Source organism: Euprymna scolopes, chromosome 8, assembly GCF_053919585.1.
Source record: "Euprymna scolopes isolate OS-2025 chromosome 8, ASM5391958v1, whole genome shotgun sequence".
Lineage (NCBI taxonomy): Eukaryota > Metazoa > Mollusca > Cephalopoda > Sepiida > Sepiolidae > Euprymna > Euprymna scolopes.
This window is the reverse complement of record NC_136489.1, coordinates 48,533,150-48,553,130: the sequence shown is the minus strand read 5'-3', so window position 1 is coordinate 48,553,130 and position 19,981 is coordinate 48,533,150. Positions and strand designations below refer to the sequence as shown.

Sequence of the window (19,981 nt, the reverse complement as noted above, 5' to 3'; positions counted from 1 at the left end):
AGAAGAAAAGAAAAAAGAAAAGAAAAAAGAAAAAGAAAAGAAAAAAGAAAAGAAAAAAGAAAAGAAAAAAGAAAGAAAAGAAAAAAGAAAGAAAAGAAAAGAGAAAGAAAAGAAAAGAGAAAGAAAAGAAAAGAGAAAGAAAAGAAAAAAGAAAAAGGGAAAAGAAAAGAAAGGAAAAAGAAAAGAAAAGAAAAGAAAAAGAAACCTCCCCAAATGAGAATGAAGGGAGTCCAAAGCAAAAAAAATGGCAAAATTGTTCAAAGGAATTCTATAATGAGGTTAGAGCAAGAAACAGAAAAGATGAATTATGTGTTTGGTTTGATACAAGAATGGTAACCAAGAGACTTATAATCAAATCTGAACAGCAGACACACAACGAACTTGATAGGATGAATGGAAGACGAATTACACGGTGAGGTGGGGTGGGGAGTAGACGAATAACAAAAAATAATAATAGAATATTTAAATAAAAGTTATTTTTTTGCTATTAATTTTTTTTTTTTCAGACCAAAATAAAAGTTTCGGAATTTTTTAAATGAGAATTGATAACTTAGATTAATTTGATGATACTTGTGCAGTTTAGGAACCTTACTGAAAAAATAACATTTAGAAAACCATTCTAAATGGGAGGAGAGGCTTTTTTTCTGTCGAAACTATTTTGTACTTTATCTAACAATTTAATAAACAAAAGATACTTTAAAAATTGTATTTAACTTGAAAGTCCTATCTAAAAAAAAAATAAATAAATAAAAAAAGGCACAGTCCATGAACTGGATGAGCACCAAATGGACTACTATTCTCATCTAGATTATTTAACACTTTCTTTTCTTCATTCAACATGGCACACCTTGCATTTTTTAAACTCCTATAATATTGCATAAGCACCAGCAAATGATGCACTAACAAATGTAAGATCAAAAGACAAAAACTATTAAAGAAGAAAAAAAAAACCTACTTTATCTGATTGTTCAATTTCTTTCTCTTCTTTGCGTTTACGGAACGCTTCTTTTTTGTTTCCCTTTGGAAGTAAATCATATTCCTGTTTTAAAAGTTTCATATCTTGCTTCTGTTGTTCTTTAAAAATCTTCAGTTCTTTATCCTGCAAAGAGTAAACATTCAATTATAAACAAGCAATAAAAAACATACATCTAATATATAAAGTAAAGTTAGTCTCTTCATCATTCCTTTGTTATCGATATCATTTTATAGTTCAACTAGCAGAGAGACCTAATGTTGCCCATAATTGAATGAGGATCAATGAATATTTCACATTTCCAATACTTTTATTATTGGTGAAATCGCTCATTTTTCAATCAAATCAGTTGGGGATCCATCATAGTGTACCAGGAGAAAGTTTCACAAATTTTTACAATGGCTTGAGTTAAGGTTTAAGTCAAGTATCATGGTTCAGTTGTACTCTAAACAGAAACATTTATTTCAAATGCATCTCTGTCTTACCAAAAAAAACCTACTGTTGATTTTATCAGCTGGACCTTTTTGCTTTTGCAATGAGAAAACTTCTCAAATGCACTTGTGATGCGTGATGCTAAGCTATATAAGAGTTTTAACTTTGTTAAAAATCACACTGTTCCTTCTTTAATCAGAGTTTCTTGATTACTGATTTTCAATACTTATCAGACAGGCATTCTATTTAAGAACACTAACAGACAGATAAAGTACATTTGTGTGATTTTTTTTTTAAATCAACTCAGCTGTTTTGCTATCCATAGAGAACAAACTTTGATAATTATGTTTCAGTTTGAAGAAATATGGTATAATAAAATTATGGGGTGTTTGTTCGCGCCTGACCTCCATAGAATGGAAATATATCACAAAGTTTAACAAGGTTTTTTAATATAGATCCACAGAATATTGTGATTAAGTGTTTCAGTGGGAACAGGTATAGTATAATAAATTATGGGGTTTATCTATTTTATTTTCACTTTCACCATATTTTGCTTTGGTTTTGATACCCCCAAATTCGAAGCTATCTCTTTACAACCCTTCCTTTTCATAACCTATCATCTTCTATCTATATATATATAAAAGCGAAAATGTGTGTATGTATGTTTGTATGTGTGTTTGTGAGTCCACTAAAAACTTTCGACAGACAGAACAAAAATTCACAAACTTGGTATCATATCGAAGCTCCATCCTTCGCCCGAAAAATATCGAAAAATTGGCCAGAAACGTTCATTTTTTCACCCCGAAATCGACAATTTTCGACAGGGGGGGGGGGTCAACAAAAACCGTCCTCTTGTGACGACGACCGGTTCTACGCATGCGTCAGATGACGTCATGACCTGATTTAGTTTAAATAGTTGAAGAACTGATTAAATTTTATGTACGTCGCGTTAGCTCAGTTGGTTAGAGCGTTGGGTCATTATCTAAACATTTTGGGTTCAAATCATGGTGTGAGATGTCTTCTTTTTTTTTTTTTTTTTTTGATTTTTAAAATTTAAATATTGAACCAGTGTTATTTAAGCCATTTTTCATGTAACGTTTGTTTTTCTGTTTTTTTTTTTTTTACTTCGCTTATTCTTAGGTTTTGATTAACACCCCTGACCGACCACACACACCCAAAAACACCCGGGTATCCACCGATTTTTTAAATTTTAATATCGAAACAGGCTTATTTAAGCCATTTTTCACATGTTTTTTTTATGTTCGTTTTTCTGTTTTCTTTTATGTTTTTTTCGATTTTTACATTTAACATCGTTCGTTTGCCTTATGTTAGTTTTTTTTTTATGTTTTGATTACCCCCCCCTCCCCGGGTATCCCCCCCCCCCGCTTCATTTTTATGTTTTCTTTTTTTACTTCTTAGGTTTACATTAACAACCACACACACCTACAAACACTCGGGCAACGCCAAGTACCCCCCCGCCCCCGCTAAGCAGGGTTTTTTAACGTTCATTTTTCCGTTTTTTTTTTTTTTTTTTTTTTTTTTTTACTTCGCTTATTCTTAGGTTTTCATTAACACCCCCGCCCAACCACACACACTGAAAAACACCTGGGCAACGCCGGGTACCCCTCGCTAGTCTATAAATATAAAAGCGAAAATGTGTGTATGTACGTTCGCTTTTTGTGTATGTCCAAGAAAGGCTTTTTTCAGAGAAGCGCTTGGTCGGCTCGCAACTTCTTAAAACTTTTTATATCACATATAAATCATAATATCTCTGAGTTAACAACGGATCTCGCCTGTCTATTTAATTTGCTCAACTTCGGGAAGATAAATATTCAACAGTTTTCACTCGCCGCATGTGGATTAGGCTTTTTCCTATAATAAAAGTGGCACTAATTCTGGCAGTATTTTTCCGGTCGCCATCGCCGGAAATGTCCGAAAGCAATCAGCTTTGATCAATGTGGAAATATTTTCCTTATATCAGACAATTGCTATTCAAATTGGACAAGGGGAGCTGACCCCCCCCCCCAACGTCTTGGGAAAATAAAAATAAAAAAGTGTTCCCGGATTAATACTACCCCCGCAGTCAAAGTTGACCTCATTAAGACATTAAAACGTGCACCTGCAAATTCTAAGTAATTAAATGAATTCAAACGTATTTCTGTTAGTATGTCGCGGTGGCTCAAACGTTTTTCTTTTTCACACTTTATTTTATTTTACCCCCCTCCCCCTGTTTTGATTTACCTCCGAACACCCGGGCAACGCCGGGTACCCCCCGCTAGTAAAATATAAAAGAATAAAATAATGTTGGATATTAACATAAGCTCTACATTATTAACTTTTAAGAATAATTACAGATTTTTCAAACAAATAAAATTAATTTTCAATTCCTGCAAAACTGCTCATGTTTACAATAGTTCCAATATGCACATTTTAACTAAAGTCGAACATATATCTGATGAAGAGAAATTTCCCCAAATATTGTACAATATGAATCTTTCATCTGATCATTGCTGATGCAAGTAAGAATACAATGCAAGTATAAAATATAGAAGTACATGCATATATATTGAACTAGCCCAGGCATAAAATACGCTTAAATATGATATTTTAATTTGTCCAGATTTCGTATATATCATTATAGACTCATGATTTCAAAAGTAAAAAAAGGCTAAAGACCCATAAAAGAATGGCCAGTAAAAAATCCAATCATTTGAGGCCCCTAGCACCACTCTGTAAGTTTTAGCTTCAGAGGAGATAGAATTTGAAAATATGGAGACAGACAGACATCTAGCCGTTTATATATTAGATTAATAAAAAGTGGATATATATATAGCTTATTCCAACATGATTTGTTTCAGTTACCCTTGATTTGTATCCGTTACCCCTCTGCATTGTATTGCCTTCTATAAATTTCCTTTAGATAAATGGTTTGGTTTTCTTCCACATTCAGAAAACAATGGTGAAAGAATAAAGGGTCTATCCTTGTTTTCCTTATTGATTTTAATGAAGAAAAAGAAAAAAAAGGAGTGAAAATCAAAAAGGGTGGATCAAAGAAAGTTTTGTTTTGATTAATTAAGATCAACGTGTGTGGTAAGGGGATGGGTGTTATCTGTTGAGAATGGCAAGATGTCAGCCTTTTGAGGCTGGTGGATTTGCCAAGCCGATTTGTTTTGCCATAAATGACATGATAAATTAGTCAAGTGATTGATCTGTAGAAATCAATCAATAAAAAGAGATTTAACATTGTAGATTAAAACATGAAAACAAAACTTTGAAGAGATTTCAGAAAAAAAAATCACTAATAAAAAAAAAAATTGGAAAGCAGTTTAAGGAGTGGTTTTGATTTCGTTAGATTGTTTTTCTTTTACGGCATATCAACCACTTTTGGGCTATTTACTGCCGAATTCAGTAATTTTGAAGAAAGTCTTTATGATTCAAGTTCTTTCTATCTTCAAAATAGTGCTTGGTTTAATAGTTTTGTAAAAAGAAAAGTTTTTGTTTTTGACTTTGCAAAAGATATGATTGAGTTTTGCAAAGGGAAAGGAAAAAACAACATTAATTATATATTTTCGTCAGGAAGACAATATCTTCAGACAATCTAATTTGGTAGCACCAGATGTCCTAACACTTCAGGTCCAAGTAGACTTGGGAGCAAGGGTAACTAAGAGCAATTCCACATTCCCACAACCTCTAAATGGGTTTGCAATACTGGACATCTTCTAAAGTCATACCCAGAACCGAATGGTTTTAGGGTATAAATATATTAAGTATTGAAATCAGAGACCTGAAGAAATCTGCAATTGAAATACGATCGCAATTGTGTATCTACTAAACATGCTTCCATGTTATTTTTCTGATAAAGCTCTACTATATATTCGTAACATAGTTGTTGCATGTCAACAATCGGAACCCACTTGTTGTATCTAGATAGTCGCAAGGAAACAAAGAAAAGGAAAGAATTCGACTCCCCTTTTTTTTTCAGTTGAAACAACAGACATTTATTTACAAGTACTTCCAGAATAACACTGTATCTCTTATTCAAAAGCCTTCTTGTACTCCAATCTGCTTAACAAGACTCTGCTGTATCAAAAATGTGTTACTCTGTCTTTGTCTGACCATGTTTATGACATGTCACTCTCGGGCCATGTGTGTAACATGTTTATTTCTGTCCTTCTCATGCCAGGTTTTTCTTTTTTTATAATCTCTTCCTTCCTTCTTCCTCGCTGTGATGTCACCTCGTACACAGCTTGGTTATTTGCATATGTTAGCTGTCATACAGCCACTGCCATACATGTGTCTACACTCTGTTACATATTGAGCACTATTCCTGGAAGAAATAACTTATGATCTACATCTGAGATGTTAAATTATTTTATGAGATTTTAAAATAGCATTTAAGCTGACATATTTAACTTTTATTCTGACTAACCAATTTTCATTATTTTTTTTTCTTGTACCATGGTATCAGCATTATAATCACAAAAAAGTATGTAGTCCTGCCTGGACACCTGGTACAATGAAAATATTTTTCAATTATGAGTGAAAAAACAAATCAGCAAAGGAAATAGTTCATACTTTTAATTAAAAAAATATAAAAAAAAGTTACCTTTCTGAAAACTAAATTTTTCTTTTTCTGTAAATTTTTTATTAAAAGTTCAAATAAATAAGTACTAAAAATCAAAATGGTGCTGAAACAGATGATCGTTGTCTCTCCTTTTAAACATTTTGCACAACAAACAAAAATGGTTTTGCATAAAATCAGTACCTGTTCAAGTTTAATCTTCTTCGATGCCGTTTTCATTTCAAATCCTTGGTTCAATTCCACTTTCTCGGCTTGTTGTTTCTGTTGACGAGTTAAAGTTTCTAAATCTTGTTCATAAGTTTTCAAGAGAGTCTGAAAGAGCAAAACATCAGCATTTATTAAAAAAAAACAACCAGGTGTCAATAAAAAAAAATTATTCCATGCATGTAATATTTTTGTGTTATGTCCAATACAACATACAGAGTAAAAAATAAGTGTCATAAAATTTCAGAATATGTTGAGATTAAATTTGGACAGTATATGGAGATGTGTGGAAAACAGGAGACACTGTTGGTTTAGTCAGTGAAAAAATGGATGGGAGTTCTTGGGTTAGTAGATGTCGAACTATTAAGGCAGTAAGATTAATTGGCAGGGGAAGACCAAAGAAAACATGGGCGGAAGTAATAAGAATGGCCTTGAAAGAAAGAGGGATAAATAAAGAAATCAATTCCTAAAAGCCATCCAACACATGCCAGCAAGACAAAACTAATCATGTGTTTGTCAAAATACAAAAGAAAACTTGTATATTTGTGTTGTGTATGAATATAATGAATACAAATACATTCAGGTTCCTCCTCCTAAGAATATGATTGGCTGATGTAAGCCATAAATACAGACTTTCATTTCCATAAGATGTAGAGTGATTGAGGTAGTAAAGGTCAGAAAAATTTGGCAGAAAATGATAAAAATGGACGTGAGAAAAAGAGGGATAAAGAATATCGCATTTTTTAACCTAGGAACTCTCATCCATTCTTTCAAAGTGACCATACCATCACAGCTTCTTGTTCTGTCGCATATTATACTGTGCACAATTAATCTGTCTCTGAGCTCATCAGAATAAAGCCCGTCTTTAAGACTTGCATTACACATTCAAGCTATCATTATCATATTATTTCCTTTCATGCAACTCATGCCCCTCTTCCTCACTGACCAGCTTTCACTTTCATACATTATCACACTGCATACACATGTCTGATAGACTGTTTCTTTGGTTGATGCTCTGCTGGTTAGTAATGACAGAATGTTTGTGTTTGCATCAATCGCTGTTATCTTACACGTCTTGCACACAAACTGGTTGTCCTCTCACTACCTACTAGCAATTCCACTGCACTTTTGGCATACTCAATACGTGCATGTATCACAGCAAATTGAGTTGCACCCGGTCTCCTTACCATAAACTGAGTATGTAGATTTTCCTCTTTTTTTCAGCAGATTTTCAACCACTAAGCAACATATTTATTCAAAGTTTCAATTAAATCACCATTCATTCTTCCCTAGTAGTTAATCCTAATGTTCACACTTTGTAACTAATCTTTTCTTTTGATTAGTTTTGTCACTCTCCTTTATATGGCTTCCAATCTCAGTATTAGATGACAATTTCCATATCAAGGCAGTGCAATACGCAACATGAAATCTAAGAGCTTTATATACCTTAAAAGAATATACATGTGCGTATGTGTGTAGAGAGAGAGAGAGAGAGAGCAGTATATAAAAGGTACAAAGAACAACAAGTTGGATTGTTACATATTAAGGACCCTACATCAATGGCAATTTAGCTAGTGGGAATTTTGACAATAGACACACTGAGCGCATGATAATAACCCAAAACAGATTCATTTTCAGGGTTGAATCGAGGATGACTGACATGTAAGGTCAAAGCTAAACAGTATAGACAAAACAAAGATGACAACTGACATCACATTTTTAAAGCTGAGAAAAAACAGAAGTTTTCAAATCATTCCGTCTGTGAAGTGTGTGCAGGGACCACCAATAATGCGAGTCTACCATCACATTCCACAATAATGTAGACAATTTTGATAATCACAAAATGTTACCTCAGTTGATCTGTTTGTGTGCATCACTCATTTCCGTTATCTAAATAACTAAATAATTAGCCAAGAAAACGTTAGTCTCTCTCCTCTGAACCAATTCTCTTCAAAATAAAATCTTGAAGAAAAATCTCAGGAACTTCTTTCTATTTCTTTCTTCATAAAAAAGAGGCTATAATAAAATACCCACATATAAATCCTGCATATAAAGACTGTTGTTATTATTATTACTATTGAAAACATAACAGGATTATGTGCTAGTGCTAAGTAGTAAAAACACATTTTAAATAATTTGAAAAAATTTAATTAGTAAAATATTTTGGTTAAGCAAAAAAACAGATAAACTTACAAACCAATAAACAAGATTAATAAAGTAAACACATCAACTTTTCTTATTTCGTTTTTGTCTCGGTTTCTCTAAACATAAATCAGTTTCAATAAAAACAGAAAAACAAGAGTGTACATGTGGAGGGGGCAGGGGATGGGAACAAGAAGTCATTCTTAGATTCATCTACATCCCCTATCCTTATCATGAATCGTTTGAAGTTTTAGTTTTCATGGCAAAATTATGCTTTTCACAATTTTCAGAAAAGATTGTCATAAGCAATGGAAAGAAGGAATGCAAGACAAGACGGAGAAAGAGAAACAGGGAAAGAAAGTCAAAAGAAAGACAGAGTAAAATAAATACAATTCAATCAAATAGTGACAAAACAAATTAAGGAGGTAAGGTTCTAGCGATTTTTTTTTATATATACAGCATTCATCCTAGGCGAGTTGAATAGGCTTCCTCTGAAGGAGGAAGTCTCGTGAGAATATCGAATTCAAAAGCATCCCCAGTTCCGGTCAGGGAAGATGTTAGGTTTTTGCAGTTCTTGCAAGGTGTAAACCTCCTCCTACATACAGTACCTGATATTCTCAAATAGTCACCCATCTGGTATTGACCAGGCTCAATGTTGTTTAACTTTGGTAATCTAAAGAGAATCAGTGTATCAACATAATTATGCGATTTGGCAGAAATTAGCTTCTTTTTTTTTTTTATTTTAAAAAAGCAGATTTCAATGAAAAAACAGAACTCATATCCATTTTCAGTTTGTAGAGAATACTGTGGTAGGAGGGGGGGAAAAAAGGTAAAACAAGATGCACAGGGGAAGGAAACGAGGCCGATAGCCATTAGTCGCGTGCTCTCATGTAATCAATGAATGTGTGAATGTAGGATTGACATGAAATTCTTAAAGATAAACTAAAATGACCGAAAAATGGGCTGAAATGACTTAAATAAATAAAAAGTAAATGACTTAGAATGACTTTAATCAACTTAAGGATGAATTGAATGACCTTAAGAATGACTTGAATGCTTAAAAAATAACTGGAATCCTTCAAAAACAACTTGAAAGATCTGGAGAATGACTTGAATGGCTTTGAGACTGACTGGTTGTAAAGTGGGTGATCATTTTATATTAAATTAATACAGAAAAGTGACCCCCCACTTTATATCACAAAGTTACAAATATAAGTACAGCATGTAGTAAGAACAGATACTACACTTTGATCTCCATATATAATTTATTTTGTGAAAATGAACGTGGCCAAAAGACCAAGAAAAGCTTAAAAAGCTAAGAACAGCGTCTATTAACAACAGACCTTTGATCTTAACCAAAAACACCAAGCACAAAAGTGTTACGGACAGACCGACCGACGGAGTGACTTATAGAGTCGCTTGCATGCTACTAAAAACCGGAAAAATAATAAATAAAGGAATAAAAATAAAAATAAATAAAATCTAACCCAATAGTAATATAAAAATAAGGAGGTAAGGCCCTTTGGCAAAACGCTGTCATTTTAATCCATAAAAAGCAAAGAATTCATATGCATGTTGAATATGCATTTCAATTGTGCGGGATAATTTAAAGAATTCAACATTGAAATCATGTGGAAAGAGAAATGGTGTTGTTACAATTGTCACTGACACGCAGTTAATGGATGCAGAATAATGACATAGAGGTAAAGTCACAGGATGAGAAACAGCAATGATGACAACAAAATAAAACTAAAAACTGGGTAAATTGTGTTGAATTCTTTCTATAAAAAATCCACTCAAAATGATCAACGAGAATACAACGAGTGTTGCAATGCTGTAATTAGATGTGGGGCAGGGTAGAAAGAGAGCAGAAATGCACGCTGAAAATCATCATTTTAAACTGAAGCCATATTGTATAAATAAAGCAACTCTCGCTCTCACAACAATGACAACCATGTTTTCTTCCTGAGAATGTTATTTCCAGACAGAATGGTCACAACAGAAAACGACTCGACTTTTCACAATCGCAACAATAGAATTTGATAAGAAAAAAGTTTCCTTGTTCTGTAAATGTGAAATCGAGTGAAAATCAAATCACACAGAATTACAAAATTCTGCACAGGTTACCAAGTTCAAAAAGATGCAGCTGAAGAAAGTCTTAGATTACATCAATAGAAATATGAGTTTGCACTCCGTATGGCTAACCTCCTTTGTGGGTTACTAGCTTGTTATTTCTAGAATTATTAGAATTCGATCAATTTAAATTCAGATTACCTCCAAACATCTACCACTAGTTTCTCACTCTTAGACAGTGTCCAAAAAAAGTCTCTGATCTAATAGGTCCCGCATTGTCAACAAAGCTCCAACCTCTGTCCCATCACCACAACGTTGCATTCTTGTGCCTGTTTTACAAGTACTTTAATAGAATCCACCCTGAGAATCTCATCCCCTTGGCACACATACCCTCTCCCTCGACTAACTTGACAAGGAGCAAAATTCTACCCTTTCACTGTTAAGGTTCCTAGATGTCAAAAGGTTACTTCCTTTGGACTGCTAGACTTGGGAATTTGCTCCCTGTTTCTCTGACTGTATTAACCTGCAGAAGTTTAAATGTAATGTGAACAGACATTTCTCTATCAGACACAATCCTAAATAGTAGTCTCTTGTTTGGGTTGAAAGTAAAAACATAGAATACTTCAGATACATTGATGAAATTATGATTTTTCTCTTCAAAGTCACACAGAAGAACTTAAGAACAAACTAAACAGAGTCGAATCCTTCATAAAATCCATCCATGAAACAGAACAAAACCACTCATTATCTTTCTAGATGCACTTATAATAAAATCAAATAATAATCTATTCTTAAGAGCGAAGGTTGGCAACCTCTGACTTGGTGTCCAAGTCAGGCCCTCAAATTTTGTTTGGCCCACTACCTTACTCAAGATAAATAAAGATCTTTTTGTAAATTATGTAATTTGTTTTTTATATTCCTGTAGTAAAATAAGTGTTGCTGCTTAAATATAATTTAATATTCAAAAGCACAAAAAATTTATTTTCATATTTAATAACATTATTGTCCTCCATGACAATGTAATCAGCATAGCTTTTTTGGCCCTTATACTCCAAAAGTTTACCAAGCTCTGTTTTAGAGTATATAAAAAAAGCCACACCCCAAAACGTCTGTATATGAGAGATTTTTTTATTTATACCTCATATATCCATAAAATAAAGACAGGTATGATAATCGGTTTATTCTTACTAATGATGGGATGATTCCGATAAAATTACTTATTCCAATTCTTTATACATCTCTAAATATTTAACTACAAAGTTGTTTATTCCTGATTACCATACAAATGGATGTAATATGTGTATACATTTTCTCAAACGTAAAAACACACTTGTGGGAGGTGAGCTATAGATTTTAGCTTTACTGATAATTTAAAATAAATATTTATCATTACTACCAGCAGTGGAAGATTTTGTTTTAAACAAAATCAAATAAAAAAGATTATTAAAAGAATCGTTTTTGGCACAAATTTTCAGATTCTGATACCGATTTTGAAAAGTTGCGATTTTTCCCATTCTGATTAGTCGTCTTAACACTAATTCTCACATTTTTTTTCACAGTATGCCGTCCCCAATATCTTGATGAAGATCTCAAGCATATTACTAAGTCACTGAAAATATTACAATATCCCACATATTTTATATCAATGCTAATAATATTCTCCAATAAAAATAAGCAGAAATATGACACACCTAACAATTCTCTATTTAACGTTTTTTCGTACTGACCCTCATCAATAACACAATAATCTGTAACACTTTGAAAAACTAGACATATCAACAATACAAACCACATCACCATCAATTATAAGACAAATATTAAGGTGCTGCAATATTTCATAATGGGGTTTGATCCTGTACCGTCGGGAGATTCTATTTATAAATGATGCTGCTGATGAATCGAATTAATTCACGTTCTGCTACCAACCAATCAGAAACCAGAATTGCTCCATAAATATTAAACCTTTCTGTAGCAATTTCACATATGTTTTCTTCATGTCAACATGGGAAGAATCTTTTGCTCTGTGGATTCCAACTTGAGAACTGTCTACTGTGAACCAGTCACCTCCAGGACTTGTGTAGAACAACTAACCATCGGAAACTGTTCTTAAACTAAACATGGCTTACACTTCAATGAAATACTTCCACAAAATCTCCACTTCTAACACAAGCATATACTGAAACATGAACATGACCGAGATGAGACTAGTAGTCTAAAAATCCAAATTGTCAATCCTCATCTAAAAAAAATCCAAAATATAATCACAAGTCAGACATATTTATTGATCAAGGCTATTCCTTAACCTGCGGCCTTTCATTTTCTTACTGGTTTTTCACCCCAAACAAGGCAAGTGCCACTTGGATGTAAGGGGCTACTATTTAGGACAAAATTTATAAGGATACTATGTAGGGAGTTGAGCAACAAGATATCTGTTCGCATTACACTTGAACTTCTGCATGTCAGTACAGTTAGGAAAGCAGGGACCTGGGAGGGAATTCCAAAGTGTAGCAGTTTGAGGGAAGAAACTGTTGGAGTAGAAGGTTTTATGGCATCTAGGAAGCTCTATAGTGTAGGGGAGGGATTTTGCTGCTTGTCGGGTTAGTTGGGGATATGTACACCAAAGGAGTTACAAGTGCTTAGAGTTTTACAAAGCATTTTCCATTAATATACTTGTAAAACAGGCACAGGGATGAAAAATTTCATCGATGGGACAAAGGTTGGAGTTTGGTTGACAGTGTGGGACCTATTCAGTTGACGACTCTTTTTTGAACCCTGTTTAGGAGTGAGAGACTAGTAGCAGATACACTAGCCCAACATTGTTATTGTAACTCACTTTGAATTCTCACACCAGATTACATGACCAATGATTTGTTGCTGATAACAATGGCAGCCTATACATGAACTTGAACCACTGGCTATTACTTATACTCGAAACATTAAGTCTTTCATGAAGAAGGCTTACCAAGCCTGACAATTTGAAGTTAATGATTAGATGATCTCTAGTTACTTGGTTGTTTCAACAGCAAACTCCAAAGATACAGAGACCAGGTTGGGTTTCTAGGCTTGCTTTAACTGTCACCAGTTTTTCATTTTAGATCATATTTTTCCAACCAAGTAAGGGAGCTAAGTTTAGAGAAGAGGACATGATCCAACCAGAGCAGACATCATATGATGATAACATGCTGGAGAGAATTTATGCATATATGAAGAAAAAAAAAAGCCATGTCAAAATCTAGAACTTTCTAGAGAACTGTTCATAAAAGCAGCAGTATGGAGAGAAAAGGAGTAAAACTAATACAAACACCTAAACTATAATCACCTTTTTTCCCCTGTCCACCCAGAAAGATGTATTTTCATTTCAATACACAAAAATTTATTTGGCCACTACAACAAATCCGTCATAATATGGACAGAACTGTTGGATTCATGAGTTTTTATTCTCATAAATAATGACCAGAAAAGTGAATAACATTTTTAATCTTCTGCTGACTTATTTTCTTTTGAATGAACTCTGATTATTTAATGCTGAATCCAGTAATTTTGGAAAAAAGTTTTATGCTTTATATCTTCAAATATTTATTCATGACATTTAGTTTAGCTGTTTTGTAAAAGAAAACTTGTAATTGTTTTGGACTTTGCAGAACATGAACGAGTTTTTGTAAAGGGAAAGGATGTTGGTTGGTTGGTTATTTTTGTTTTACGGCATATCAACCCTTTTCAGGTTATTTAATGCCGAATCCAAAGATTCAGAAGAAAATTTTTTAGGTGAGAGTGGACCTGGGAGCAATGGCAATTAATGGGTGGCTCCACACTCCCTAAAGCCCGCAAGCTGGGGCCTCACCACTGGATATAGTTTAAGGTCATATCCAGGACCAAAGGGAAAGAAAAAAAAAAGAAATAACATCAACAATTTTGGTACAGGAAAGAAGTATCTTCAGACAGCCTGATCTGGTAGTAATAGATACCCTAACAGGTATTACCACTCTGGGCCAAAGTGCATCTGGGAGCGATAGAAATTAAGATGCAAATCCACATTCCCAACAGTCTCCAAATGGGGTCTCATCACCAGATGTCTTTTGAGATCATACCCAGGATCCAAATGAACTCTCACGTTAAATATCAAAACATACACTATAAGTTCACACACTTTCTAACATGATTTTTTTTTTCTCGAAAATGTTGTTAATGATCATTGTCATATCTTGCCTTCCTGTTTCTGATGCCATGAATCATTTTAACAGGTTTCATGATAGGAGCACAATGTCTAGAGAGTAATGACTGATAAAATTAGTCCTAAAATGCTAGTTCTTTGCAGTTCTAGGAAGATGGGCCTCCTAGAACTGCATAAGACTTTACATTCTTTTTTTGAGAAGATGTTAGTTTATTGCTAACCACCTGAGGCACTTCTTCCAGGGTATGCCAACAGGACTGTCCAGACATTTTTTGCAGACCAGTGCTCCCCTGGGGTTTTAAACTTTTCAATTCCACTTTCTGACTCTTGTGTCACATTTTCTCACCATGATAGGGAGATAAATATCCACCCTGATATTACTATCAAAATAGATATTCATTTGAATATGTTCTATATATTCAAAATAGATGTTCATTTGAATCAATAATATATGTTTTAAAACACTATATATATATATATATAGTATAGAACGACCCAAAGACACCTATTTGAATTCCTAAACTGCATAACTATTTTTAAACATTGTTTAATAAATTAATGACAGGTATTATTCATTTGTATCTCCTATTTTCCTATATTATATATATATAATAAATAACAAAAAGTTATATTCCAAAATTCGTGGTGTTGACCATCTTATAATTTATTCCTTTAATTCAGTTGAGTTATATAATTCTTGACAGTATCTGTTTCGTAGTACAAAATGAATCACTTAATTATTATATCAATTAGTGAATCTATTATGCCCTTAACTCATCAGAAGAAATAGCAACAATCAATCCGTCAAAAGGAAATGAAGTGTGATTTGACATGATTAAAATCTGCAAATTGGAAGAGAAGCTGCATATACCTTTTTTATTTTTCCATTACGCCATTTTGAATTTATTTATATATATATATATATATATATATATATATTAATGTAAAAGGAAAAGAGAAAGTTCAATTCCACAAATATATATATATGTAATAGTTTTGCTAATATTAACACTAATTAAAAATGATTTAATTAAAAAAAAAAAAAAAAAAAAACAGATAAATTACTACAACCTTTATAAAAATATTTGTTCATTAATTTTCCGGAAAGGTAATTTCAATTAAACTAACAATACTGACTAGAAAGGAAGATATACCAATGAGGCATAAGCGAGAAGAGTTAGGAATTGTTCACTTACTTGCTCACTCCTTCATACACAGTCACTCAAGTAAATTGATTTCTTCTTAAATAAACAATGTTTGTCCATAGGAACAAATGTGAAAGAAGGTGGGCTCTCTCTACCACGCTAGAAAACTATTAATACCTGCCAGTATCCTGTGTCACTACGAAGCTACCATTATCCACATATGGAGTATTGTTGCCGCATTTGGGCTACTGCCTCTGCCACTAGTTTATCCTTCTTAGACATAGTCCAAAAAAGAGGCTCCAATCTAATAGGTCCTGCACTATCACCCAAGCTCCAACATCTGTCCCATCACCACAATATCGCATCCTTGTGCCTGTTTTACAAGTATTTTAATGAAATGTGCTCTGGCAGACTTGCAGTCCTGGTGTCTCCTTAATTTAAATACTCCTGACTAACCTGACAAACAGCAAAATCCCACCTCTTCACTGTAGAGGTCCTAAAATGCTAGAAAACTTTCTACTCTAATAGTAGAATAAAAAAAAAAAGTTCCTTCGCACAAATGGCTAAACTTTGAAATTCCTTCCCTGTTTCCTGCTTCTCTGATTGTACTGACATGCAGAAGTTCAAGTGTACTGTGAACAGATATCTTGCTGTTCAACTCCCTAAATAGTATCCCTGCAAATTTGGTCCCAAATAGTAGCCCGTTACATCCAAGGCAATGTGCCTTGTTTGGGGTGAATAATAGTGAAAATTTTTATTTTTTTAATTTTCTTATATTTGCAAGAAACTTATAAATGGAATATGTATTATTTAAAAATTTTCATCAATTTAAAGTCGGGAACTTTACAAAATTGCTCTATGAATAACATTATCTTATTTTATGTGATGCATTAATAAAAGACATAGTTTTAAAAAATAATTCAGTTTTTACTAATTTATCTCGAAGGAAAAACAAAATATCAGAAGAAATTTAAAAAAAAAAAATTCTCACCTGCATTTCAATTTCAAATTTCTTTTCTTGCATATCCCGGGCAACACTGGCTTTGTCCACAAGAGTTTGGTATTGTTTGTTTTCAGATTTTTGCAGCCGTTTTAATTCACGAAGGTCTTGTTTCCTTTAATATAAAACAAATAAAAAACATCAGAAAAACAATCAAGAAACTTTTTTTTAAATAATTTTAAAATAAATTTTAGAAAATTCACTCACCAAATCATTTTCACAAATGAGTTAGCACATATCAAGGCCAAAAGTAACTTGAGGACAAGAGTTAATCAATGGGGTATCAGTTAGGGACACTTTATGACAAGTATTTATTGATATACATTTGAAGAAAGCCCAGGTCTAGCATACAGGGAAGCAACCTCATGATAACATATTCCACAGATGAAATACAATCTATATATATAAAGTAGTAGCGTGTGTGTGTGTGTGTGTGTGTGTACACAACTCCCCATGTTCAAAGGAATATAAAGGCGATATGTGTGTACACCTCTCCTGGTCAAGAAATATTAATGCCCATGATAGGGCATTATGTCAAAGGAGACATTATATTTTATGTGTAATTTCTATACATAGCATTCTTCAAACCACATCTACATTGATTGAGTTACGATCATTAACATATCACATTAAATTAAATCTATTTAAATAATTAGCTTGATGATATTACTTATTTGACATATAGCTTCGTTTCAACTGTAGTATTTAAAAATATAATTTAAAATTTAATTATTTAGTTTATTTTCATTTCAATTCATATTTGATTTAACTTATCTGAAATCTGAAACCTTTAATTTTCAAACCAAAAAACCAAAGGAGAATAACTGATAGTTTAATTCTTTATTATTTTTATTTCGGAGGTAATTTTTTTTTTGCTTATTCTAAATTATAAGTAACCTTTTTTATTTGTTATTGTTGCGTTATCCGTTTCTTACACTGTAATTTAATAGTTTTCTTTGGTCATGTAAACTATAAGTATGCCGATATAATTCATAAGTTGCTTTTTTGAAAAACTTCTGCTCCAGAATATATAATTTTTCCTTATTTTCAACACCGAAAGGGGAAAGGGGATTATGGGGTTAGAGAAAAATAATTAAAACTAATGTCCTCATTTACTTGCATCCCCACTAGGGCAGAGTTAGTTAGACACAGGGCCAATTTTCCATGTGAGCAAAATACATCATCCGATATATTATCTGCTCCTTTTTTTTTTTTTTTTTTTTTTTTATAAAATTTAATCGGTGTTGCCCAAGATTTATTATAATAATTATACCATAGCAAGTATGTTTAATTGTCTGCGAAACAGATTTTCTTTATAATTTATTTAATATCTTAAATTAAAAATGGTCACTTCTTACGTGACTCAGCGTCGTTTAATTCCTAAAACAAATTAAGACTTACTTTTTGGGGGCCTAATACGTTTAAACAGTCTTTATAATATGAAATTAGAAATTTTGAAAAAAAAAAAGAAAGAAAAAAAAGAAAATTAATATTTTAGCATGGGGGGATCACTTTTCTATATAAATATAACGTAAAATGAAACAAAAGTTGTAATGATTTATTTTTAATCATTTTTTGTTTTGTGTGTGGGGAGGGGTTCTTTCCAGTGCTCATTATCTGGAGAATAGTTTCTTCTCTTTGTAGCCCTTCTGCCAAAATATTCTTCTTTTTTGGGGGTGATTACATTTGCATGTTTTCATCCGTTCTTTTATTTTTGTTGTGGGGGTACCCATGTTGCCCATGATGAAAATGATTAGTATACAGGTGTGTTTCAAACGGAACTTCATGTCACCCCAGGCAACGCCGGGTACCCATGCTAGTACAATATATATCTACCGATATGTAGTAAGATTGTACATCTAAAAACAAGTATACTAAAATTGTCTGCAAGAACTCATGGTGTAACTGATTAAAGTACTAAGTAAAATTCAGTTATAAGTGACACTCTTCTGGAAGTTGAAAGTTCAATCCTAACTTAAGACTGCTATCCAGTCGTATTTGACAGACCAAGAGCATACTACCTCCGCAGATTAAATAAAGGGTTCTGTTTGAAATTTTGTGCAGATTTCAGAGTTTGATAGAAACATTCCCGAGTTCAACAGAAAGTTCGACAAGATACATCTAAAGAAAATCGGAAGTTGCATCAACAGAACGCTGTGCAACTAACACTCAGGTCCAAATATTGCTGACTCTAAAATTGATTAACATTTGTTCAGGCCAAGTTTAATATTGATAATAAAAATATATACTAATGAGTTATCACTTAATAGGGCCAAAGGCCATTAGAGGATATGGGTTAATAAGATTATCAGCTGGATGCTGAACTGTACTATGAAATGGTTAAAACAAATTGATAGAGGGGAAAAGACAAAATTTGATTAATTAAAAGAATGGCTCAATAATTATTTGTTGACATTGCTAACCTTGTTGCAGTTTGCATAGAAGCAGTCCCATGTCAACATGTTTCACAAATTGAAAAGTTTTTGGTAAGAAACTGTTCATGAAAATTTTGTTTCATGTTTCATGAAAAAAGTAATATTCATTGCAATCATCATATGTTCTTGCTGTAAATATCTTACAAGGAGGAATCAGAGATTGAAGATCAGACTTTCAAAGGTGATTGTGTGATTCTGCCATTGATTTCGAGGTCTGCCACAACAACTAAGTTGTTCAGAAATCTACACATAATTTGTTTATAGTGGTGAAAGCTTTGTGCACAACCAACCACACTTTTTTGTACAACTGCTAATCTCAGTCGATGCAATGACTGCCACAGGACAGAGCAGACAGTAGACTTGAGGTTTTGTATCAGTTTTCCTTCTCCTAGATGCATTATCAAAGCCTGAGGATGCATTTCTCAGAGTGGATTAAATGTGCCCCGAGATACCAAACTGAAAATTTCTATGTTTCAATGCGGTACATACAGTGTTTAGCACCCATCTGGTACTGGCCAGGCTCATTGTTGTTTGACTTTGTTGATCTGGCAAGAACCAGTATGTCAAGGTGATTATTTCATATTAGGCAGGTGATTATTGTTTTCAAAAAAAGAACTGACAAAATGTCTAGCTGTGTTACCAAATTATTTTTCAATGATTACAAAATATCAGTTTTATACTGTTGCAACTTTGAAACAAAGTCTTGAAGCTACTTACTAAAAAGGAACAAGTTTTAAAAAAAAGAAAAAAACAAATTTCCTACTTTTGTAAAAATAAATTACCGTTTTGACAAATATCATGCTTTTCTAGAAACCACTCTGCAT

At 33.0% G+C, this 19,981-nt stretch overlaps 1 protein-coding gene across 2 annotated transcripts in view; it reads right to left on the bottom strand.

Moving 5' to 3' along the window:
• The window catches only part of LOC145283553 (serine/threonine-protein kinase 10-like), a 405,044-nt gene that overhangs the window by 31,263 nt on the left and 353,800 nt on the right, over window positions 1-19,981 (bottom strand). For both annotated transcript variants that reach the window (XM_080132435.1, XM_080132436.1), the window contains 3 exons: window positions 16,714-16,837; window positions 6,171-6,299; window positions 956-1,099 (listed from right to left, as the gene is read on the bottom strand). In XM_080132435.1, coding sequence (XP_079988561.1) covers window positions 956-1,099; window positions 6,171-6,299; window positions 16,714-16,837 — 397 coding nt within the window. The remainder of the gene's footprint in view (window positions 1-955; window positions 1,100-6,170; window positions 6,300-16,713; window positions 16,838-19,981) is intronic.